General features: G+C 38.2%; 1 protein-coding gene across 2 annotated transcripts; it reads left to right on the top strand.

Moving 5' to 3' along the window:
• The first annotated feature begins 350 nt into the window (after positions 1-350).
• On the top strand, positions 351-25,125 carry SEPSECS (Sep (O-phosphoserine) tRNA:Sec (selenocysteine) tRNA synthase). Of its 2 annotated transcripts, none has more exons than XM_061470362.1 (11): positions 351-507; positions 2,193-2,347; positions 4,341-4,459; positions 4,548-4,706; positions 7,220-7,373; positions 12,294-12,396; positions 14,379-14,508; positions 14,695-14,786; positions 21,820-21,913; positions 22,542-22,632; positions 24,623-25,125. In XM_061470362.1, exons 1-11 carry the CDS (start codon positions 394-396, stop codon positions 24,870-24,872), a joined length of 1,461 nt encoding a protein of 486 aa, XP_061326346.1. In that variant the 5' UTR covers positions 351-393; the 3' UTR covers positions 24,873-25,125. The 2 variants fall into 2 exon arrangements, with proteins under 2 accessions (XP_061326346.1, XP_061326354.1); XM_061470370.1 differs by lacking the exon at positions 351-507 and adding an exon at positions 806-878.
• Positions 25,126-25,662: the final 537 nt, after the last annotated feature.

Raw genomic sequence — 25,662 nt, 5'->3', positions numbered from 1 at the left:
AGCTGGAAATGAAGGCACCCAGCCGCGCCTCCTGGCAAGGCCGCCGCGTGCTGGCGCAGCCCCTACCCCTGCAGCAGGAGGCGGCCTGGCGCTCCACCTGGCGGCCGAGGCTGCTGTTGACCGCGCTGGGCGGAGACGGCCCCGGCAGGGAGCGGCTCCCAGTGTGGCTGGGCGGGCGCTGTCCGGCCCTCGTGAGGGACGGCGCTCCTTGCCGTTCTCGGCCGCGCATGCGCAACACCCCAACGGCCCTCATCCGGCGGGAGTTGAGCTACCGACAGCTTTGCAGACACCGCCGTGTCGCGCCGGTGCTGAGCGGGAGAGGCGGCTGAGGCCGCAGAGGCCGCTGCCGCCCGGAGCCGAGCTGCCGCCCGCCCCTCCCTCCCTCCCTCAGCCATGAACGCGGAGAACTTCAGCGTCAGCGAGCGGCTGGTGACGGCGGCCTATGTGCGCCAGGGGGCGCAGGGCCGCCGAGCGCACGAGCTGTGCCTGCGGGCCCTGCTGGAGCAGGTAACAGGGTCGGGCAGCCCCACCGTGGGGCTGCAGGGCGCTGGGTCAGGGACAGCAGCACCAGCCCGGCACGGGGCTCCGCGGGGGAGCTGATCCCGCCTCTTCTCCGGCCAGTTCGGGCGTGGCCGGAGCATCCGGCACGGCCCGGCGAGCTCGGAGGTGTGCCGGGCCCCTCGGGCACACGCTGGGCCGTTCTGTCTCTGCGGCCCCCACGCCGGTGTTACGAACCTCTGACCCCCGTGCCGGTGGGCAGGGACACGGCCTAGGCTCGGAGGCTCGGCAGAGAGCTGAGCGCCCTGTATTTGGTGGCAGAGATCTGGCCGAGCCCCGGGGTGAAAGTCCGCGACTGGGACAAAAAATGCTGTCTCTGGGTGTGCGTGTGAGAAAGGCAAAGAGGTACAAACGGTTTTTAAAACAGTAAGATACAAACATACTGGTACATGAGATGCAAAATGATACTTGTGCCAAAACAGTCTTATTTTTGGTCTCCAATGTTTAGAAATAATCAGTGATTTCTCAAATGTTTAAGTTCTTGAACAATCAGTCACATCATCCACTGCATCACACTTAACTTTAAAACACACTTTAGAAACTAGGAAGTTTTACTGAATTCATATTAGTGTTATTAGAGCATGTAAAAAGAGCCTGTGAGCTATTAAACCGCTATAGTAATGTGTCATGGGTATATGGGTAACTTTCTCTGAGGGTCTCTTCTGCAGTTTGCAAAGACGAGAGTGCAGTTCTTAACACAGTAGAGAGCGTGTATCTGGTTGCAGGTTTTGATGTGTTATATTAAATGCTTTCCTTGCCTATTAGATGATAAGGGTTTGGTCAGCCTGAAGAAGAGAAGGTGCCAGGAAGACTTTAGAGCAGCTTCCAGTGCCTAAAGGAGGCCTGCAAGAAATGTGGAGAGGGACTTTTTACAAGGGCATGTAGGGACAATTCAAGGAGGAATTGAAATAGAGATTTAGATTAGACATTAGGAAGAAGCTCTTCACTGTGAGGGTGGCGAGACACTGAACAGATTGCCCAGAGAAGCTGTGGCTGCCCTGGAAGTGTTCAAGACCAAGTTGGACAGGACTTTGAGCAGCCTGGTCTAGTGGAAGGTGTCTATACCTGTGGCAGAGGAGTTGGAACTGGATGATCATCAAGGTCCCTTCCAACCCAAACAGTTCTATGATTCTGTAACTAGAAAGGAAAATATGCAGATAGGAAGATGTGTTGGAAGTGAAACTGTATTTCCCGTCTGCTCATAAGTAATAGTTTTGGTTCTGTAATAACCAGTTATCTCCCTTTCATCCTGTTTTCTCTGTTGAGTTCCTGTAGTAGTAGATTCTTGTCTCTAGAATACATCAAATAATGTATAGTCTTCTAGGGAGTGATTAACATGTATGTGCTGCAGTGGTTTTATGTGTACCTTAAAGAACACTTGAAAGTGAAAAATATCCTGACTGTTTTAAATACCAGGATATGGTAGTGTAATTGCACATAATATGTGGAAAAATTGTTACTAACTTTTCTTTGAATACAGGTTTGTAACATTAGATAATATAAAACAGTGTAACAAAAATAGAAACTGCTGTTCAGTGTGGGAAAGAAGGGTAATGTTAATCAAACAAGTTGCATGAAGCTTTGTTCATGTTTAATTTCCATGTTTCCAAGTTACCTGTATGTTGGTTGTTAAGGGAAAATGCCCTGAAGATGGATGGGATGAAAGCACCATTGAACTGTTTCTTCATGAACTTGCTATAATGGACAGCAATAACTTCCTGGGCAACTGTGGTGTGGGTGAGAGGGAAGGAAGAGTGGCGTCAGGACTCGTTGCCCGAAGGCATTACAGGTACAAGTTATTGTCAATTTGAATTATTCAGATTTATTATTGATGCTTTCAAATGGCATATTTTATTGTTTCTTGTTATCTGAGACCTTGGTAGCATTTTAGAAAAACAGTGTAATGCAATACTGAATTGGTACAACTTTCTGTATTAAATTTTCATTAATAACTCACTGGGAAGTCTTGAATAAAATGAAAATGTTTTGTCAGGGTTATGTCCTGTATGCTGCACTGGTGGAAGTTTAAGACATTGAGTTGACTGCGCATAAGAAAGCAGAGATCTTCCTGTTTTAAAACAATCTACGTGTTACTTGCTGTTTATTAATGCTGTGCAGGTTTTCATCTGCATATTATCCAAAACTACTGTCCACTGTAGTTGTAAAGTATCAGACGTTCCTAGTGAACAGCTATTTGTATTTGGTTTATTCATTAATGTCTTTATAATAGGATTAGCTGATAATGCACATGAAAACCCAGTCCAATCTATAATGGATTTTATATGAAGTAAGGAGATCTATAAAGACAAGAAATGCTTTAAATAGCTTGTAGCCCTTCTGACACTTAATGGGTAAGGTGCTGGAATTCTAGAGGCTCTGCCTTTATTTATTAGTATACTTTTGTGTGTGTATGTAGTGTGTGCTGAGTTCCTTGCTGTGGTGTTTTATCTAACAGGAATGAAACAAAGTGAAATTTCCTGCAATGTTTCTTCTTGAAAGATTGACACAAAAGCATATTAGAGACCAGAAATTTTAGTAAGGTTTTACCCAAGGAAGGGGATAGAGCCGTCCTCCCCTCCACTTATTTCTGCAATAAGTTTTACAGGTAATTTTGAAAGTGATGGAGGTAGGAGGAGATGGGTCTCAGGCTTTCTTTTCAGCTTAATAAATTTTAAGTGCTAGTCTTAGGGAGGATTGCTTCTTAGGAGAGAAAGAAAAAGTGGTAGTATGAGAAAGCTCTTAAGAACAAAACAGCAGGAATGAAAAAAGAAAATATTTTTGATGGAGTGAGGATTATGAACAAGTTTCAATTAATTATCAAGCTATTGATTTCAACCTATAGCTTGAAATGGAGAAAAAAAAAAGTCTAATTTTTAAAACTATGCTCCAAGTTCTAAGTTCCTTACACTCATCATACAGCATTTTAGTCTATTCCCAAGACAAAAACAGAATTAAAGCAATAAATAGATGTGTATTGTTACTAGCTTTCTTGAGCAGCTGCTCTGTTTTAGCCATAGGTAAAGTTAGTTCTGTAAGCTTAGATTTTATAAGCAATTTCAGGATCCTCCACTCTGGATGGTGCTAAATAATATCCAGCATTTCTAAACAGAGTTTATAAACATAATTTATAAACAGACTGCAGAGAGAGAGGTGGTATTGCGTGGTATATAATATTGAATAGTAGAATGAAATAGAGGAAGTTGAAGATGGAGAAGAAGATGGGTAAAGTGATACGTTAACCTAAGTGTCTTTCAGGACATTTTGTCACAGCATATGTTATTTCTTTGCCCTATGGAGATGAAGCATTTGTCAGGGGAGTATCTGTATAATACCACTATGCCTATGGTATGCTACACTAGAGGCAACTGATTTTTGTTTTCTTTGGAGTTGTGTGTCTGAACATGTCAGCATTTATAATGCTTGTTCAGCAGATATCAAAGAAGTGCTGAGGTGCACTTAAAAGGAAGCCTGCCAGATGCTAAAGGTGTTGCTGCTATGGGTCTTCTTGAAGTTTTTACTTGCATATTGGAACAGTGTAATCTACTGTTAACAAAACCAAAACCAAAAAACAACCCCCCCCAAAACACACCTAAAAAGATTTCATACAAATATATATTGTTCATTATAGTGGAACTCATTATGGTAGATACTGATGCTGCATTGGATACAGCATTTTCCACAATTGATTATCAAATTAAATTATTTTCAGTCAGCCAGAATTACTGCTTTGGGATGTGAAAAAACCATGATGTATGTTTTCAATTTTTTTTTTTTTTCTGTAGGTTGATCCATGGAATTGGAAGGTCAGGTGATATTTCTGCAGTGCAGCCTAAGGCTGCAGGGTCCAGCCTTTTGAACAAACTTACCAATTCATTAGTTATGGATATTATAAAGCTGGCTGGTAGGTGTAAATCTGAAAATATCTCTCATTTGATCAGGCATGTTGCGAGTTCTTCACATTAATTGCCAACTTGCTTTTTTATGTGCAGGTGTCCGGACAGTGACCAGTTGCTTTGTGGTTCCTATGGCAACTGGCATGAGTCTAACTCTGTGTTTTTTAACGTTGCGGCACAAGAGACCAAAGGCAAAGTACATTATCTGGCCACGTATAGACCAAAAATCTTGCTTTAAATCAATGATAACTGCAGGTAAGAAGGAGCTGACTGATTACACAGCGTATTCTTTTAACAGGTACAGAGCTTCATCTGGCAGAGGTATCAATTCATATGCTTGCACTAAGATCCAGGAAATAGTTAATGGATAGTAGTTCTAAGTGCTTTATTTCCACAGTCCTGATTTCTAACATGTGATCACATGTATGGGCTGTCTTCCTAATGCCTTGAAAAATGTAGGTATACAGAGGTGTATGACATAGTCAATAGAGAACACAATACTAAGGAATTTCCAGATCACTCTCAGACTTAGATGTCTAATTTGCTGTCCTGATAATTATATCAAACAAAGGCTTATGGTTCAAATCTCTTAAATTTATGCAAAGTATCTTTGTGTCCTAGGAATTGTGATTAGAAGGTGACAAGCTGTCTGACATGCACATTATTTTATTTCAGAACCTGGGAAGTATTAGCTGCCCTGTTTGGGTTTAATATTTCAGCATCATTCAGCTCACTGAGGACATGGGCTTGGTGCCTTTCTTAGCTCAAACTTTAATTTCTCTGAAATGGAGTTCCTTATTTACTCGTCTGTAAGTACACTAAGGGTTGAAGTGTGTTCTTCCACTGAAGCAGTCCTCTTTTGCAGACAGATGCTTGGGATCAAGGAAAGGGCAAGTAAGAGAGACTATAATTTTCCATCTCAGTGCACATACCTGCAGGTGGTGGCATAGATTCTGGTCCTATTTCCTAGGACACTTTTATTCTTTGCAAGAAAGAATAATTAGATAAAAATGACTAAACAGTTGGAAGCAGAGACTGGATTCTGTCCAGGTAAGCTGCAGAGGTGTGTAAAAGGAATTGGATGAGAACGAATAGAACGTGTCTATAGGAAAAGTGGGAGTGTTGTTGGGATATTATGCTTAATTTAGAACATCAAGCTAAGGAAATTTATAATGGAGAAGGTTCTGAGGAAATAAGATCAATCTGTGATTTTTCTGAAGAACTAAGACAGCTATCACAGAATTACTTAAAAGAATTGTCAGCCAAAAATAAGAGAGAAGCAGGTATCAGAAATCTCACAACTAAGTATTAAATGGAATCTCTGCCTTCCACATCACTAAATGAAAACCAGACTAGGGTTAACAATGCCAGTAAATCATTCTAGCCTAAGTACTTCTACAGGGTTTGGGCCTTACGTGTCAGCTTTAAGGCATAGTGTCAAGCCATGAAGGAAAAATTGACAGAGCTGCTGCCATGTTACAGTACTTTGAAAATCACTCTTTACCCCCACCTCCTTCTCCTTGACTTTCATCAGTAAACTGAATATCTGTCTGCTTTTTAAGAAAGTAATAGTAATAGTTGCTTCATGGTCAGGTATGCCATGCCCATGCCACACCTGTTTGGGGAAGAGACTATAGTCCCCAGTTCCAGTGTTTTATTCTGTAAACAAAACCTTTGTGATTTATTTATTTGTAAGCAAGAAATTTGAGCAACTACCATGACAGGCTTCTCTCTATAAGAAAGAAAACTCTTTAAGCGGTAGGTTAGGACAGCCATGCATTTGTCTAGCTGGATCTTGAAAATCTTTAAGAATAGAGGTTCCCTAACTTCTCTGGATAGCAGTTCCAGTGCTGTGCTATTCTCTGAATGCAAATTAGTTTTTCTTGCTGTTTATTCTGAACATCTGAAGCCAAAGTTTGTTGCTACTGCATCTTACTATATCATACCAAAGAGAGTTTGTCTGTCTTGTCTTAGTAATTCCGTTTTAGATTGTTGGGGGCTGCTATGAGATACTGTCCTTAGCCTCTTCAGCCTTGAAAAGTCTAGCTCTTACACCTTTCTTGTTGTATGCAGTATACTGCACCTTGGTAGCCCTTTGATGAGCTCTGTTTTTAAAACATCCTTCCTGAGCAGCTGTTCCAAACCTGTAAACATTCCAGTATTTAGAAGAAGGGGATAACTTCCTTTTTTTCAACCGTTTCTCCTTGTGTCCTTGAGAAACAACCTTACAAGGTTCAGCTGTTGTACATCTTAAATACAAACTTAGACTGGAAATTTAAAAAATATAAAAGACCTGGGAAATAGCTTGGATTTTGAAATGACAGAGTTCACTTTCGAAATGAGGTCACATGGAATTTTTATCTTTTAAGAAGTAATTTGGGAGCTTATCAGTTGCATAAGGCAGAGGCGTATGATGAAAGCCAATTCATAATGATGATTATTGCAATGCTACATCTAATGGCATCCTTTTTTAGAGAGGCGATTTCGTTGTGCTGTTATTTTGAAAGAATGCCACTCAACCACTTTCTTTGTAATTGGGAGGGAAGGAGTTAATGTTTTTAAAACAGTCTTCAAACCTGTTGCTGTTGCATGCAACAGGTTCTGTATCTATGTAATACAGGTTCTGTATCTATGTTCTTAATCCAAGACTGAAAGAATCTGTTAAAACAACAGAAGCAAGAAGATTTATCAGATTTATACTGGAACTAAAACCCCACAATTAGTCGGATTTCATGATCTACATTTAGATCTTGGGTTTTTTTGCTCAGGTTTTGAGCCTGTGGTTATAGAAAATGTATTAGAAGGCGATGAGCTACGGACAGACATTGAAGCAGTGGAGGCTAAAATCAAGGCTCTTGGTGCTGAAAATATTCTTTGTGTGCATTCTACGACATCCTGCTTTGCTCCAAGGGTACCTGATAGGTAAGTAGGCTTTGAAAGAAGTTATTTTTTCCAGTTACAAAAAAAAAACAACAAAAAACCTCCATGTTTTGAATGTCAGTTTTCCTAAAATTGGTCAATTACCACCAGCAATTAGTGAAGATACTTTACTCCCCTTGATTAAGGAAAGTGGCAGGTTGAAACAATGTTCCACTTTGAGAAAAGTGTATTAGGAGAGTGAGAATAATGCAGAAGGTTTCCTTCTGTCATATAACTGAGGTTAATGGTGATCTGCTGTGGTGAAATGAATGTCATTTTGGCAGTGGTTTTCTTGTCATTTCATGGAAGTACTAAAGTAGACTTCCACAGAAACATAGCCCAGGGAAATGTAGTTCCAAAGCTAATGCCATGTTTTAATACTACTCTTGCCTTTTCTGCTCGTCTCCTTTAGCCAGCTGTGAATTTTCAGAGGCTGCTAAACCAGTTGAAAAAAAAGCTATAGCTAAATTTTAAATCTTTGCTTGCATTATTCTGTCTTCTGTTATACTGATGTTTATAGGGCTTATTAACTGATACAAGCAAACACTTGGAAGCATCTAGGGCAGATATGCTGGGTGAGTGTAATGTATGATTTGCCATCCTGTAACTTGCCATGTTTTGAACATTTGCTGCCTGATTGTATGATGCTACTTCTTACAATTTCCAGCTGTTAAATCACCATTAAAAGAAGCTTAAAATACATTGCATTCTTTGCTAATACTATCATACAGACAGAATGGTTTGGGTTGGAAAGGACCTTCAAGATCATTAATTCCAACCCTCCTACCATGGCTGGGGCCACCTTCCACTAGACCAGGTTGCTCAAAGGCCTGTCCAGCTTGGCCTTAAACACTGCCAGGGATGGGGCAGCCACAGCTTCTGTGAGCAGCCTGTTCTAGTGTCTTACCACCCTCATAGTAAAGAACTTCTATATCTAAACTAAATCTACACTCTTTAAGCTTAACGCCATGCCTCCTTGTCCTGTCACTACGTGCCCTTGTAAAAAGTCCCTTGTCAGCGTTCTTGTAGGCCCCCATTAGGTACTGGCAGACTGCTATCAGATCTCCCCAGAGGCTTCTCTTCTCCAGGCTGAATAAGCCCAACTCTCTCAGCCTGTATTCATAGGATAGGTGCACCAGTCCTCTGAGCATCTTCGTAGCCCTCCTCTGGAATTGCTTCAGCAGCTCCACGTCCTTATGTTGGGGGCCTCAGAGCTGAAAACAGTGCTCCAGGTCAGGTTTTCTGAGAGTAGAGGGCTACAATAGCTTCCCTCAACCTGCTGGTCACACTCCTTTTGATGCCGCCCAGCATATGGTTGGCTTTCTGAGCTGCAAGCTCACATTGCTAAGTCATATTGGGCTTCTCATCCACTAACACGCACAAGTCCTTCTCCTCAGGGCTGCTTGCAATCTGTTCTCCTTCCAGGCTGCATTTGTGCTTGAGATTTCCCCAACCCCCATCCAGGGCCTTGCATTTCACTTTGTTGAACTTCATGAGGTTAGCATTGGCCCACCTTTCCAGCCTGTCAAGGTCCCTCTGGATGGCATCTCTTCCCTCCTGTGCACCACGCAGTTTGGCGTCTTTGTCAAGCTTGCTGAGGGCGCGCTCAATCGCACTGTCCATGTTGCTGACAAAAACACTGGACAGCACCAGTCCCTATACTGATCCCTGAGGGACACCACTTGTCTCCAAAGTCTGGAGGGACATTGAACCATTGACTGCAACTCAGATGTGTCCATTTACACAACTTCCATAGTTGCTATGAAGATGTCATTCAAGCGCTTGCTGAAGCTGAGATGAACACACGGTTATGAATGAGAAATAGAGTATCTGAGACATTATTTCAGCTTGTAGTTTGGTTATGTTGTAGTTTGGTTATGAAATACTTGAAAAACTCAATCTGAAAATGACGTGTCGGAGTAGAGATGTCTGAAATACGTGGTATATTGAGTTATTTATGCAAAAAGGAGCACCACTGTTGCTTGCAAAACCTGCTTTCTCCGTATGATGAAAATAAGTATAAAGAAGCAAATTTCTTAAGTTTTACAATTGATAGGCATATTTTATGGGCCTCTATGTAGTACACTGAAATACGAGGTATTAGTAAAAAGTCTTACTTTTTACATGATTTTAAATACATTGTCTCAGTAGTGCAGCTGGTTTGAATTTATCACAAAATTGAAAACACTCAGAGTTCCTTTGCAGTGCATGCTTTTTGTTAATTGTTTTGTTATCTGGAAAATTTAGTTGACTATTTGTAAGTGTAGGAAAGAAACATTGACTCTGAAACATGGCAAGTAAAGGCATGTTTCACTCTGTTCTCCTACCTTTAAAAAAGCTCAGTATTATAGGCTAACCTAGTTGCTGGGGGCAAGTTAAAAACGTACAATTCTGTAAGAATACTATGAACATTGCTTGAGGTTGACTTGCCGATTTATTGGCTAACTTAAATCACAGCTATAAAAATTGAGTGGTCTATTTTACAGCTTGGGTAAAGGAATGTTTTCCTTATCTGCTTCCCTTTTTTGACATGCAGTTGTTTTGTCCTCTGCAACTAAGAGATGAATTATTAGATAGTGGCCCTGTGGCCTGATATACCACAGATATAGGAGGATTTGAATACACTTTCTATTTAAAGGATACTGTCAACTGTTGAAGGCCATAACATTCATCTTCCTGCAGGAAGGAAAATCCCATACAGCGCTTCTGGAGGCTACCATTTTAAATGTCTATTTTTAGATATCTTGCATTTGTAAGGCTTTGTTTGGTTGTGGTGGTGTTTTAAAATTTTAAGTGGTTTAGGATTGTTTAAAGGTCGGGGTAAGAGTTTTATGCCTGTATACCTATAGCTTTCCTTCCAAGTATTGTTTAACTTTATGGAAATGATTCACCAGTGCATAAACCCCATTTGAGAGGCATCAATTCTCACAGTCTTTTACCAGCTGCTGCTATAGAGTTGTTTCTAAAACTACTGTATTTAAGTGTCTTTTTCAGTTAATGTACTTAGCAGTACTCTGTATCTTGTTGCTTTCATTAATATTAGAAGAAAATTCAAAGCTTTCATAAACAAGAGAGAAAGAATAAATTGGAAAATATTTGTGTAAGTCCTGTTGGTGACTTTTAAGAACTTGAGTAGTAGCTAAACTTACATTAATGCTTTGTTTTTCTGATACGACTAACAGCCCTTTTAATGGTTCATTTTAAGCCTTGGAAGTGGACAAGTGCTATGCATGATCGTTTGGTTCCCTTACATAATCCATATTCGTTTGAAACTGTAGCACACTCATCCTGTGCTGTAATGTGGATCTAATTCTTCAGTATAATATCTTTAGGAAAAAGAAACTTTTCTGCTAGCAGTACTTGAAGAAGCTAGCTTAGCTTATTGCTACTGTAAGTCTCAGAAAGTGAGAAAGACAAACACCTGTAGCAGGACACCCTCTATGTTTCCAGTTTGGTGAAATTCTCCTCTTGCACTTGAAAAGAAGTCTCTAAGAGGGGAACTGTTTTCCTTTGAGTCTCTATGGAAGGTGAGGAATGACTGATTAAAATCAGCAGATGAGAAGACAAAAACTTTGCCCTCTGTAGTGTTAGAGTTTCCTGAAGTATTCTGGTAACATTACATCGTTCAGGATGTTGATAAATGTGAAAAATTATTTGACATGCAGCTGTTGACAAATATCTCGACTGTAGAAGATCAAGGCATACATTATACTACTGGTGTTTCCTAATCATTAAATACTTGTGATTTCTTTAGGGATAATACAGTGGTGGTGATGCTCTCATCACCTCAGGATTGAGGTTCATAAAATTTAATCTGAATTTTGCAGCTGAATTTTGCATTAGAAGATGACACTAGGCAGTGTAATAGAAATAGAATGCAAAGGAATGTCACCTCCTGGAAAATGTTTTCATACTCTGTCACATTTTATATGAATGTGGGTAAAATATAGTGAGAGGCTGTACAGAAGGAGATAGAGTAAAAATGCATGGGAAGTTCAGAGTTTCCAGATTATTTTTTTATATTATCTTTATCATCACTTGAAATTATTATATATTACCTTATTTTTTTTTCAAATAGATTTAATTTCTAAAATATATTCACAAATTTGGGGAATATCAGGAGGGGTTGTTTGGTTTTTTTTTTGTGTTCTTTTTTTCTAATAACTCATGACTGGAGTGCTTCACAAAAGTGTACAAAGTACATGTCTGTTTAAAATGCTGAATTCAGGCTCTTACCCAAAATTACCTATGCACCCATTTAAATCCCATTTGACTGAAAAATCAATCCAGGCTGAGTTTACTGTTATTTCAGGGATTTCTAAAGGCAAGTGAAGAGTAAAGGGAACAAAGTTTTAGTCTGTTGATCTCCACATTCAGACATTTTAGGGCTTTCCATTCCTTTGAAGAATATCTATTAATCAGTTTATCTGAAATGTGCAAGCGAAGTTTCAAATATTAATTCTTTGAAATAAACGGAAGCAAGTAAAACTTCCTGTTGTATAATGATTTTGATTCCAAGATCTTGAAATTTCCATTAGGTCATTTTCAAGTAGAGTATTAGAAGAAAATTAAGACAAAAAAGTGTGAATAGCTAATCATTAGTTATCATTAAAGTAGTATAAATAATGCTTATATCTGAAACAATGATTTGGGATCTGTTTACTGGTTTCCAGACAAAACTTTCAGTGAAGCATGAAAAATTTCAGGTGTGGTCAACAATTTGTAGTACATGTAAAAGCTATAACAGAGTTTTCTTCGTAATGTTTATAACTTAAGGTGACAAGTGCTGCCTTGAGGTACTAATCAAGAAAGTTTCTTTTCTCATTCTGACCTCTTTGTAGACCTTTTGGTTTTTAATGGTCTGATCTGTAACGTGAGTTACAATTATCAATGCTTCTCTAAAGTACAATTTTATGCTCATAGACTGGAGGAACTGGCTGTGATTTGTGCTAATTATGACATTCCTCATATTGTCAACAATGCGTATGGAGTTCAGTCTTCAAAATGTATGCATCTTATCCAGCAGGTAGGAGCTGTGTATTTCCAATAGCTTTTTTTTTTAATGACAAGTATAAGTAAATTTGACTGTAGACAACACTAGCAGATTTTATCGGATGTTTCACAGCTTTGAGACTAATCCTATGTGTGTGGTATTTGGACAACTTTCTAAGAGAGCAGAGCAGAGGGAAATGGAACTTTAAAATAGCATTTGTTATTTCTGTTATGTGCTTTTATGTAATAAATGCAAATTTATTTAGGTTTTGTTTATGTTTGTCTTTCATAATTTCTTAAAATAGTTCCTAAACTTGATTAAAAAATAATGGATCATACTTTAATAGGGATTAAGCCTTCAGCAGAACGTGAGACATAGTTTCAACTGAAAATACAAGATTCTACAGCAACACTTTCTAGATGATGTCATTTCAAATGTTGGCGCAGAAAACAGCTGAGGAAACTGGGTTAAGCTCAGTGTTACGCTTGAAAACATTTAATTTCTGCTGCTCTTCATTTTGAAGATGAGGTTGCTTAATATCTGACGTCAACCATGAAACAGAATTTTTGTGGTTTTCTTCATTGCAATGTACATGCAGTGTTTAAGTATTTCTCTTTTCTCTTGGTGCCCATAACAAAAGAATAGGGGGTAATTTTTTAACAGGATACAAGACTGTATTTAGCTTGCACAGGTTTAGTGAAGTTTCAACATAAAGGGGGCTGTGGAATTGCTGAGGTTTACTGCATGAAATGTACCTAGTGATAATTTTTCAGACTATGAAGCTGCAAATGGAACCATTACTGTGTGGTTTTCTGATTTTGGGGGTTTGTTTGTTTTCTTGGCTTCTTGGTCGGTTATTTAGGTTTTTTTTGTTGGTTCTTTGGTTATGCAAATGTATACATTTGAGCTCTGATTTGGTTTACATTTATTTACAAAATTGTATGCCATGGAAAATGTACTGTCTGTGAGGAAGTAGTTATTAATGAAGGAAATGTACATGCTGAGCACAGTGTCAAAAGAACATGCAAGAATATCACAGGAAAGAGCTTTTGAGACCATTTCATCCGTCATGCTTTTCCTCTGGTGGTCTCCTGTCAATTAAATCAAATGATAGCTGCTGGCATTCTTCTTCCCATCAAAAAGCTGACAAACTCGGAATGCTTCTTCGTATCTCCCAAGCACTAAGCTATTGAAACAGAGAAATAAGAGGTTTAGATGAATTTGCTTTTATCACTCTTTTTGCCATAGGTATGAATTCTGTTTTATTTCTTGGGTTTAGTTTGTAGTACTTTATTATGTATTTAAATATACTTTTAATATGTATGTTCTTTAATATGCTTTTCAGGTTCTGTTATGCTGCATACTTTTTAATTGTAGATTCTGCAGTACATCTTCAATTTGAGTAATATGCTACTGTGAACTGTATTTTTTTTCCTTTAAGAATATGTGAGGGGCTAGGTATACAGACATTTTGTTTTCTAGGAAGTGAGGAAACCTGCTGTAGGACGTTATCTGGATCTTGATTTTGCAAGCAGCCTTATTAGGAGTGCTGTCACAGCCCACTTGGTTTAATGCAAATTTATACACGTATCAAGAAAAATCTCCTTCTTTGCTAATGAAGCATTAACCTGTATCCCTTTACTGTGAGAATCTGTGAAATACTTTGAGTTGTGCAGTTTTAACTGTGCAAGTACCATTAAATTCCAAGGGTTTTCTTTTTGGTTGCTGAAAATAAACTACACTTAAACTTGCAAGAAGTAAAATCAATATTTTAAATCACAGCAGAATAAGAATTTGTAAGGTACTATGTAAGAAGACAATGGTAATAATAGTGAGCAATGCTAAGAAAAGGTCATATTAAGATTTTTAATTTTTCATCACAAATAAAGTATGTGAGAGTGTTTTGGGACTTGTGTTTAGTTACATTGCTGCTGCATAGTTATGATGCTGTCACTTTTCCTATTTCCTAACGTATGCTGTGAATTTTATTTTTCTCTTTTTCCTTTTTGATGAAGGGTGCTCGAGTAGGCAGATTAGATGCTTTTGTTCAGAGCTTGGACAAAAATTTTATGGTTCCAGTAGGTGGTGCTATCATTGCTGGCTTCAATGAATCCTTCATTCAGGAGATCAGCAAAATGTATCCAGGTAATTAGGTCATGGGTTGATTTCATCCATACAAAATAACTGTTGAAAACTTGATTGCTTGCTTTCACATAAAATTTATTTCTGCTAATTTAATCTGTTTATTTTTTCATTTTGCTTTGTTTGGTGGTGGTTGTTTTTTTTTTTTGTTTGGTGGTGGTTGTTTTGTTGTTTGTTTTTTTTCTCCAGGAAGAGCATCTGCGACTCCTTCTTTAGATGTCCTCATTACACTTCTGTCTCTAGGTGCCAGTGGCTACAAACAGTTACTGAAAGAGAGAAAGGTAAGGTTTTTGGCAAGCAGCATGTTCTTGAAGTCAGCTGTTAACAAAGTCTTGTTGCAGAGTTGCTTTGTGTAGTAAATTCAGTTTCTGTCTCAAAACATACTGAACTTCTGAGCCCACAGCTCTGAATCTGGAAAGACAGTATGATAAAATGACTTCTTGTATAAATAGTGCTTATGAGTACGTATGATTTCGATGTTGTTTTCCAGACTAGAAAGCTAAACTGAGGTACTGCACTATCTTGTACAGTATTCATACTTGTTTTAAAGTGTGATTAATACAGTAGAATTTTGCCCACAAAAGCTGTGTCTGAGAAGTACTGTGCTGTGTTATCATGGTCACACTGCTTCCATGTCTGAAGCATGAGACTGGACACTCCGAGGCAAACCAGGGGTCTCTGCTCTTCTTAATTTGGCCCTATTGTGCCTTTGTGCTACAATCGTGCTTAATTAAATGCTTGTATACCACATTCTCTGGAGAGTCACAGCTTCTGGCTAGGTTATAAGCACTGTGCATGCCACAAAAAGAGGAAAAATACTGGAACTTAAGAGTGTTCATCTAGATACATAGTTAGGTTTCTTCTCTGCCTGTCACAGACTGTGTTTTATGTTGAGTATATCTGCATTGCACAAACAGGTAGTGGTCTAAGCTTGGAAACTACTTCTTCAGTTGTCCTTAATTCTGGACATATACACCTGATTTTGTTATGTAGTATCACAGAATATGTGATATTATATAAATAGAATACATTCTGTAGAGGGAAATGCTGAGAGTTAAGTACTGTTAATAGTAAAATCATGCATTATATGTTCCATTATTTTATTTAGAAACTAAGTTTCAGTTGTTTCCTACTGACAGCTTGCTAATGTGTCTGATTATCTGGCGGGGCAATAGTGCTGGATGCTCTGACTTGTTTCTAGCTACTTGTGGATGCATCCAGAAATTCTGTGCTGGAACTGAAATCCCATGGGAATAACTAGACTATAGAAAAAACAAACCTGCTTTAATGGCCTTACAACAACTAAGAAGCGATCTATACAACTGAATGGCTTACGAAATACTAAAAGCAATTGCCACTTTTGCCACTGTTGCAATACAGTTCCTAATGTTTTATTCCCTACTGTTGTATGTATTGCCATGTATGGTTTGTGTCTTCATTAAAATAGAATTCTATTTTTCTACCACTTCACTCTCATCTACAAAAGAATCCCAAGTGAACTGATCATGTTTTCTGCAAAGCTAATTTTGCTGTTAGATCTACACTGGTAGCAGAGATATAATGGGCAGTATACATATTCTCTAAGTCATAAATCATAATTATTTTGTAAATAAAATGTCCTAATAAATAGCTGCATATATTGACTTGTGATTTTCTTGGAAATAGAAGTCTAAAGTGAATAAAGCATTATATTTTTACAACTTCAGGTCTTTTTATTTCAAATATAAGTATACTCTATAAACACAGCCTTATTTGTGACATAAATACGTTTCTTTTATTTGATTTTCTTATAAAGAGAAACTTTTTTCTTTTTTTTGCTAAAATTTGTTTGTTCCTGAGTTATAAAAACGTAATAGTGGTATTTTATTGCCTGTGCTGTGTGAAAGCAACGGCAGAGCTATTAGGCTCCCAGCAGGAGCTATTTATAGCTTGACATTGAGTACTCCTTTCTATATCGGTGCAGCTGCACCTACTTGCACAAAAAGTCAGCTATAAAAAAACTTCAATGTTTTTCATTTTTACCATATCCTTACTGACATGGATGTTACTTCAGGTTATTTGAGTTTAAGCCAGAGAGGGCAGAATATTGCTGAGAAGAGTTTAATCTTGCAGAACCAAGAGAAGAGAGAGCCTGCACGGTTTTTCTTTTACACAGATGAATGGTTTAATACAGGCAGGGAAGATACCATACAAGGGAGAGGAGCATGCACATGGAAAAGGATTTTCTGACAAGCTGGCAGTTGTGGGGTGCGCAGTTGTCCAAGAGCATGAGATTGTATGTTATGATATGAAGGAGTAAAATGGTGCCATGGATCTGAGGAACCAGAGAAGGGAAGTAACACACATGCTGTCCAGGTGTCTGAATAAAGGTGGCCATATATAAAAGCATAATAAGAAATATTTTCAACAGTTGTATTTAGCCTCGCTGTTTTCAGAGAAAGGATGGAAAGCAACCACCAACAGTAATATTTTCTTGCTTATTCTATATTTTCAGCATTCCTTTTTATAGAACAATAGTTTTCTGATCTCAGTAGGAAATTCTAGGTCCTTCAGTAATGCAGATAATGACAGCTGATTCATAGTCAAATATGTTAATATCTTTGCTTTTAAAGAACTCATAATATTATGTAAATGTTATGGTTTTGTAGCAACAACTTTGATTTCCTCAGCACAGGCTCTGTTGTGTCCCATATTCTGCATACCTGGGTCTTCAAACTCTCTGGTTTTGAACATGTATGTGTGTGAGGGAACCAGGCCACATGTAGTGGATTTAGTGGTTACATTGTATTGCATAAACACTAGAATTCAATTGCTACCTCAGAATTGCTGGAGAGCAAGGACAAGGACACTACGTTCAGGATTTATGTTCAGGACCTTACGTATCAGTTTTGATTCTGATAGGAATAAATTGTTTGTACAGTTCAGTGTGAGTTTATATTGCTGCTCTATTTATGATTGAAGAGAAGAGAAAAGCTATTTAATGCTGGATATTAAAAATGTAAGATTTTAAATATTCTTACAAGACAGACATTTGTTACTACTCTTTGTCTAGTCAGTTTGCTGTGCTGTAGTTTGTCAGATGTGGGAATATTGCAGGATTTTCCTTGTGTGAAATATGTGGAACCATATTTAAATTTTAAAGTGGCTGAAGGCAAGATAGTTTAACTGAATGTAACCATTATCTTAAATGGTGTTGTGTAGTTAAGCAAGTGCCAAGTGTGAATGGAAGTTTCAAAGAGGCCTGTGTATCTAAGGTGTGCATTGGAGAGGTATGGCCCCTAAAGAGCCTGATCTCAAGGTCTTGCAGGTGCTGATGAGAAAATATGTTGATTGGTGTTGTTAAAGACCTTTAGAAGGGGGGAAAAAGAAGCATGGTGATTGTCAACATTAGTGTTACCTTATCAGGTTGCCAAGACTTGCTGAGCGGTTTTTGTTAGATTACTTACATAAGATACAAAGATTTAAAGGTTCCATAATTAACTTTGTATTTTAAAAACTTTCCAGTATGTTATAAATTCAGAACAAAATTTTTGATCTTGCAATGCAAAAGAATCTCAGTATGAGGGTATGTGGTATTTGTAGGTATCACACATGTACACGTACAGTGTCTATCATGTGTTTGGCTGCATTTCAAGAAGGTAAGCCTGCTACCGGGGTTTCTGGGGCATGTACTAACATGTCTCCATGCTCAGCACTGCAGCCTCTCTTTGCATGAGGTGGTGTGGTCTGATCAGCTCACAGATCAGATGCAGCTGGTCAGTCTGGTATGCAAAGCAGAAGAGAGGTTATGATGGTTGCATTATAAACAGCTGCTGCAGTAAACTAATTTAAGATGGGACCAGACCAGTCTCAGGTACAGGATATGTGAGTTGACAGTCTGCATCTAGTGCACAGAGGTAGTTAAATTGCTCTTCTGCAGTGTTGTCCTCAGCACCATATGCAACTGTATGGCTGTTCCAGGACAACTCTTTTCGGGTGAGAGTGAACAGGGGGGAGGGTGGAATGTTACAGACTCAGAGTGTAAGCAAGTGGGGTGCTTACAACCAGGTAGGATAGCTTCAGCCATGCACAGAAAGCTTTCTGGCCTTCACCAGTTCTCTGTCACCTGATATAGGACTAATGGCATATTTAGTATCCCTGTGTCCTACTTTTTCTCTGGAGTTACTGGCTTTTCCTGTAGTGATTTCCCTCTAGTTATTTTCATTTGGACGAGCAATGCCTATCACATGAACAAATGAATGAATAATGAATACTCACCCATAGTTAGTGTATATTCTATTAAAAAATAGATTTACAATGTAAATACATTACGATACAAATATTTTTAGTAACTGGTATGAAAGTCCTTGAAAATATTTTTGTAGATTATATAATTTTGTAGATTCTTATAACTTTATGTATTATTATATATTATATATGGAAGTAAGCCATTTTTATATGGAAGCTATTTATATATATATAATCCATACATACATATAAGTAAACCATTTATATATAATGGAAGTAAACCATTTTTTCTCAATAATTGAGTTGTTTGGCATGTCTGATGCACACACCATTGTTGACTTGTTCTTTGTATTTTTTGAGGTCATTTATTGGTTTAAGTGCTAGAAGGGCCAGAAAAAGTGCAAGACATTTTCATATAGTTTAGCATTCATTTCACTAGCCTGGTGAGGTTGCTTTGTGATAAGTTTCTAAGGGGAAAGAGTGAATTAAATCATGAAACTTAACTGACATTTAGTGCTTGGGCTGTTCAATGCAAGTTTAGCATGATAGTTAACTTCATTGGAGAAAACTTGAGTGCCTACCACAGAAAATCGATTATGTAGGAGTTCATTTGTATGTAATTGCTGAGGGTGCTTATGCATTTTCCACGTAACAGAAATATTTTGTAATAGAGGTTGGTTATAGATTTGACCTCACAAAAATATATTGCTTTTTTGCTTTTTTTATTTAAAGGCCATTAATCTATTTTGCAACAAACTGCTTAACTTCTGAAACTATGAAATATCTAGAGGGCTTCCAATCCAAAGGTGCAAAATAATGTCTTTCATAAAAACAAGAAGTTTTGAATTTGTGTTCAGGTAGTTTCAATCAAACCAATTAGAATGCATACTTGGATCTTTTGGAGGGTTTTTTGGCCATCAATCCAATCCATTCTCCCTTGTTTTAACACATTTCTATGTATGCAAAGGCTCATCTTCTACTAACTTAGATATTTAATCTTAATACATTTATACAGTGGGTAGCTGGTTATACAGACTGGCAGTTCTTTTGGTAATAAATACTGCAAGAAATGCAACTGAGAATTCCCTAGGTACATCACACAAAAAATAATTACTTGGGATTTTTTTTTTTCTAGTACAGATTTTTCTCAATACTAATTTCACAAATTATATCTCCATAGTAGACACAGTTTATGTATATTTCCATAAGGCTTTGCTTCAGTTGTAGAATAGCCAGCAGAGGGAGCACAAATTAATGTATGATTTGGATTTTTAAAAAATACTGATAAAATGGTTAATAAATTGGTGATGCTTATTGTGGAAAGCGAGTAAGAAGAGAGTAATGTGTTTATATCAGTGGGGGACCAGAAAGGAGCCAAAAGTATGAACATTTGAAACATAAATATTTTTCAACTTGTGCTAGTGAACTGTAAATAAACTTTGAATTGAAGCCACAAAATCACTTCATTTACACATGCCTCTGAAAAATGGTTCCTCATAAATTTCAAGTTCTGCGAATTAACCATAGATGCCTCTCAAAATTTTTGTTGTTGTTCCAAGTATTACAGAAGCTTTATGCTCATGTTGATAGTGGAATCAACAGCCTAATTCAGTTAGACTGTAAGATGGTCCTTTTTCCTCTCTGGCTGAATTCATTCCGTGGTGTTAGGAAGAACAGAGCAGGAGCTGTGTTCATTTGGTCACACATGAAGTGAGACTAGGTTCACTGCAGTGGCTCAAAAAGAGCAGCTGTAACATTCTTTTAAACTTAGCTACCGCAAAGGTTATTTGGTTTCGTAAGATCTTTGGGAGGTTCTGCTCAGAAACATACTTTTGATCACAAGCTCTAATTTGTATCTGTCAGAGTCCACAGGTCCGAACAGGATAATGGTCTACAAACAGCATAGGCAAGTCTGTTTATAGAATGACAAATCACTTGTCCAGAAGTTGATGAGAATGCTTAAATGGTCAGTCATATTGAAGCAGATGAGCAGCACAATCTTTATGGCCAGAAAGAGGAAAAATCTGGTGTTCAGTATCTTTTAAAAAGACTACCCAGTATCTGTATCTTTTTTGCTAGTTTTTATGACAGTCTAAGTATTAAGAAGGATAGAAAAGAAGCCAAAGAATGCAGCAAGAAGAATAGTGTTTAATCTCACTCTGTCCATAAGTGTTTTGAGCTGATATGTGAAAAGGAAGATATTAAACTGAGAAAGACCATCAGCAATTATCATAGATTACCACTGGGGAACAGGGAGGAAATAAAATATAGATGAAGAGAAGCAGCCTTTTATGTGCAGCATGACTTGTATCTGAGCCAAAACATTTATGAATCTCAGCTTTATGACACTTTCACAACAAAGGTGCAGTCTAATCAAGTGATAGCAGAAATCCAGGTAACTCCATCCTTTTAGTAAGCCTGAACAGGAAGGGCTGATTCCAGAAAGAGGGCTGGCTAGACAACAGAACTGAGTATTCAGGAGAGTACGTATTGTGTGAAACGAAATACCTTCAAGTGTGTTCTCATAGCCTTCCCTTAAGAGGCTGTATTGCCATTCTCATACAGAAAAAGAAATCTATGCACTAGTGGCAATTGTAATTGTGTGATATGTGATAACAGCATGCACTGTTTTTAGTCTGGAATGTATTAATAGAGGAAAAAGTAAGGAGCAATTTGCCATAATGTGGTCATCTGTTCATGCTCTATGGCTCAAGTGGCTGGGGTGGGGGAAGCTCTTGCAGGGGTGTGGGGGCTGGGACCTGCTGTGCAGTGGCAGTCTCCTGAAGATTTTACCTGAATAGGTTTCAGGGCTGCAGAGAGAATGACTGACATCCCAAGCACTTAGATTAGACCAGATAGAGAGCTTTGTAAGCAGCTTGAGGGGGAAAAATAGTGTTCAGGAAATGGAGCTGTTCCTTTATAGAGTGATTTCAGAGAATTGTCTGGCCCACTTATTTGGTACACATGAAAAGAGGATCAGCTGTACACCTGTAGGATATAATGGAGACTTAACAGTTTTGTGAAATAGGAGCTGTATTCTCTGTTTCATATCTAATAATGAAAATACTGCATTTTTTTTTTTTTCAGGAGATGTTTTCCTATCTTTCAAGCGAGCTGAAGAAGCTGGCAGATAACCACAATGAGAGACTGTTAGACACACCACATAATCCCATTTCCTTAGGTAATTGCTGGGGTTTATCTTTTACAAAAATTTTAATATGATGTGCATTCATAATGCACTTTCACATACAGTTCCAGTATATTAAGCATAGTTCACTGCCCTCCATTGAATTGTTCTTAGACTGATACGAAACTATTGAACCTACTATAAAAGTAGAGGAGTGACTTGGGCCCTGTATTATTTTACAAAATTACTCCTGTCCAACGTACTCATTTATTGATGATCAAGGCAGGCAGAAGATGTTAGCATTAGTAATAGTTTATAGAAAAGTAGATTTAAAAATAAATTATGGTATAATTATTTTACCAATCATCTTATAGTGCTGTAAAAGAGATTATGGAATTCCTACTCAAGGTATTTGTTCTAATCAAAAATTCTGCTGAACACAAAAGTAATATTGCCTACCTGTGCTGCATCTACCTTACATACAGGCAGTCTAACCAAAGAAGTAATCTATGACAACCTGTGGGAAAATTAAAAATGATTAAACGTAGCATTTGTATTTCTTTTTGTATCTGAGCACAGATATTTGGCTAGATTTTTATTGTTGGAAAACAGCTTGTCCTCTGTGGTTCTTTGGAGAATATAAGCTTTGTAGTAGTTTTGACCTGACCTTTTGTTATTTTAGCCATGTCACTGAAGAATCTAGATGAAAATAATGATGCTGCTGTTACCCAGCTTGGATCTATGCTTTTCACAAGACAAGTTTCTGGAGCAAGGTGAGGATGCTATGAATTTGAAAGAATTGAGGGGTTGTATTAGCATATATTTCCTGAAATCCTATAATATTTGTTTTGCACCAGTTCTCTCATGATTACAGATTACTGTTTGACAATAACCAGTCACAGAGTAATACCCTCTTCTAATCACTGTTATCTACTAGTAATGTCTACCTGCCTGAGCTAGCAGCAAGGGCCCCTTTGTTAGCTTTGGTAGGCTAAATAGATAATCTATGCCCATTTAATTTAGTGTCATTATTCCGTAGTACCCCTTGGTTTCATTTAGTTTCCAGCTGTTGTCTGATCTTACAGTTAAGTTGTAACCTACTTAGGGAAGATCTTTGTTTTGTTTATTGCAGCACACATACGGTTGTGCTGGATGCTGGGGAATAAGCTTTTAATACCCTACATAGCTTTTTGTCATAAGGAAGAAAATCCTGCTTTCTGTAACTAACTGTGCTAAAAAAGAAAAAGAAATAAAAAAGTCTACAACCAGCGCCAATCTGAGATGAAATTATTCTTAGAGGCACTGGTACATGGAAATGCAAGCCAAATAATTTTTAATGGTTTTGGTTTAAACCTTTTAGAAGAAGAGAATGATTTAAAATTTGTTTTGGCAGGATTCCTTAATCTGAATATTATTGCTGCCATGCTAACTTCTGCCATAGACTTAATGTCATTTTTTTGTAGCAGAGCCGAGTGTTTCCACATCAGAAGGTATGCTTCATTAGCTTGGATTATTCCACTTCCTGCACAAATGAATGACAGTAAATCTATATGTACTGTAGTTAGATGCTCTTTTTAATTTGCCTGTCCTAACTGTGCCTTGTTCTGCAATTTCAGCCATCTTTGGCAAAAATGATTCAAGAAATTCAATTTTGGAAGTTAAAACGCTCCAGTTCTTTGCCTGATACAAATAAGGGTTTCAGGTTTTTCCTTTTTTGATCTAAACCAACTAGTTCTCTTGTAGTATATACAGTTTGACCTGGCATTTCAACAGATTTTAAATGTTGTGCTGAATGTCAGTGGTAGGAATATCCACTCCCTACTTTGGCAGCATACAGGTTTTTGCATAACCTGTGGGCAGAGCCCTTGGACAGAGGAAGGATCTGCTAATCCTAGTGGTATTTGTTTGAATACAATTTCTTTTATGAACTGCAGGGAATGTCTCTGTAGAGGTATCTCTGTAGAGGTAGTAAATTCTTATCCATTGATTGTTAACTTCTTGTGTAGGCTTTAACTATAGCCACAAGGCAAGTTGTTCCTTTAACAAGTAAGGATGTGGATTTATCAGGAAATGGATATGTACTGGAAGTGTGGAGAAATAGGGTGTAATACGTAGAGGCTCTTAGTATGAGGAAGAGGTAAAAGCGGTGACAAAAAGTATCTGTGACAAGGGAAGGAATGAATATGAGGTTAACATCATAGGCTGGGGAAAAAGATCTGATGGAGAGGAAGGAGTGGGATGAAGTTGGGATCCTGAGTGCTCTGAATCACATGAACTCAAGACATTTTGGACTGCCAAGTCAGACGTCTGCACTAAAGCTGCTGTCAGTATGGTGATCCCAAGGAGCTCAGGGTCACCACATTGCCTAAGGAGCAGTGAACTGATGCAGGTCAGAGACAAGAGCGGGTCAGATAGTTAGGGCTTGTTATGGATTAAGAAGGTTTGCTGAAGGTGTATCTTACCCCTCTACGCTGGGAAGTTCATAAATACCAGTACCAAAGACCTTAATTTAACTGAAGAGGGGAAGGTGCATGCACATACGCATACAGACTTGAGCTAAGTCAGGATCTACTACTACTGTCAATTCACAGTGATGCTTGGGCACTGATTTGGACAATGCCTGATGTAAGCCTGCTTACATTGATATGTTTAGAGTTAACAGATACTACACTGTATAGGAACTTGTTAAAATGTGTCCATCATAGTATATCACATATGCTATCCAAGGCATCTTTAACTGAATCACATTTTTGTTTGTTTCAGGGTTGTTCCCTGTGGGTCTGTACAAACAGTGAATAACTACACTTTTAAAGGCTTTATGTCACATGCAAATGACTATCCCTGTGCTTACCTCAATGCTGCCTCAGCAATTGGAATAAAAAAGCAAGATGTAGATGTATTCCTAAAAAGACTCGACAAGTGTTTGAAGACTTCTAGAAAAGAAGGAAAGAAAGAAAACACTGTAAATGAAACAAGTAATTCTGATACAGGCACAGAACAACTTGAAGAGTAGAAGATACTGATTTAGTAACGGAGGAAAATATGCCCTTGTTTGAAGTATGTCAGGTTTGTAATGGGTTAGCATTATGAATCTGCAGTGCAGAAAATTTGTTCCTGGTCTGAAAACAACAACAACAAAAAGTTGGGCAAAACTCAGCTTTAAAAAAATGACGTGATTCTCTAAGGCAGAGGGCCAGACACAAGTTTTTTCGCAACATATCAATGCGCTTAGTATCTGTCAAAGTAAAGCTTTACATTCATAAAGACCTTGAGCTGACTCTTCAGTCTGTGAGTGACTGGCCCAGTGTTCAGCAAATTCTAGAATGCTTATTTACATGTTTTTGATTAGGAAGATTTTCTGTAGCAGTTCTTGAATTCCTTCCTAGGTGTAGACCATCCAGCAAGAAACATTTCATTGCTCTCAAAATAACTTTGTTTTGCATCAGCACACTTCTTAAATTTCATTTTTCAAACTTACTTAAGTTTTAGGATAGTCCTTAATGAATACAGTGTTGAAACTGCTTGAGGAAGTGATGGAGTTAGAATAGTAGTGTTCTCAGCTCATGAACTACCTAGAACAAAGCAGCCCTCAGTGGCAAAGAAAAACCTAGAATACCTCATATCCTGTCAGCACTCAGCTCTTGGAAGTATTTGCATAGTTCAGCAACCCACAGGAATTCTGATAATGAAAGCAAGGTGTTGTGGAGTCTGGGTTTTTTTTAACTTTTTATTTTTTCCTATTTCATCTTTTCTTTGGTAGGGTGATCAGGTCAGAGACCCACTGAAAAGCAGGAATGCCTTGT

The sequence above is a fragment of the Pezoporus flaviventris genome, unplaced genomic scaffold, assembly GCF_033815535.1.
Source record: "Pezoporus flaviventris isolate CSIRO_AGI_PZ_B2104156 unplaced genomic scaffold, CSIRO_AGI_Pfla_v1 ptg000002l, whole genome shotgun sequence".
NCBI lineage: Eukaryota > Metazoa > Chordata > Aves > Psittaciformes > Psittacidae > Pezoporus > Pezoporus flaviventris.
Note: the sequence above shows the minus strand (reverse complement) of the source record. Positions and strands in the feature narration are given on the sequence as shown.

What these genes read in the sequence shown, in the direction of transcription:
- SEPSECS (XM_061470362.1), top strand. Translation starts at nt 394, where the DNA reads ATGAACGCGGAGAACTTCAGCGTCAGCGAGCGGCTGGTGACGGCGGCC. An exon ending in TAAATCAATGATAACTGCAG is followed by an intron (nt 4,707 to 7,219) that starts GTAAGAAGGAGC and finishes TTTTTTGCTCAG; the next exon opens with GTTTTGAGCCTGTGGTTATA. An exon ending in GATCAGCAAAATGTATCCAG is followed by an intron (nt 14,509 to 14,694) that starts GTAATTAGGTCA and finishes TTTTTTCTCCAG; the next exon opens with GAAGAGCATCTGCGACTCCT.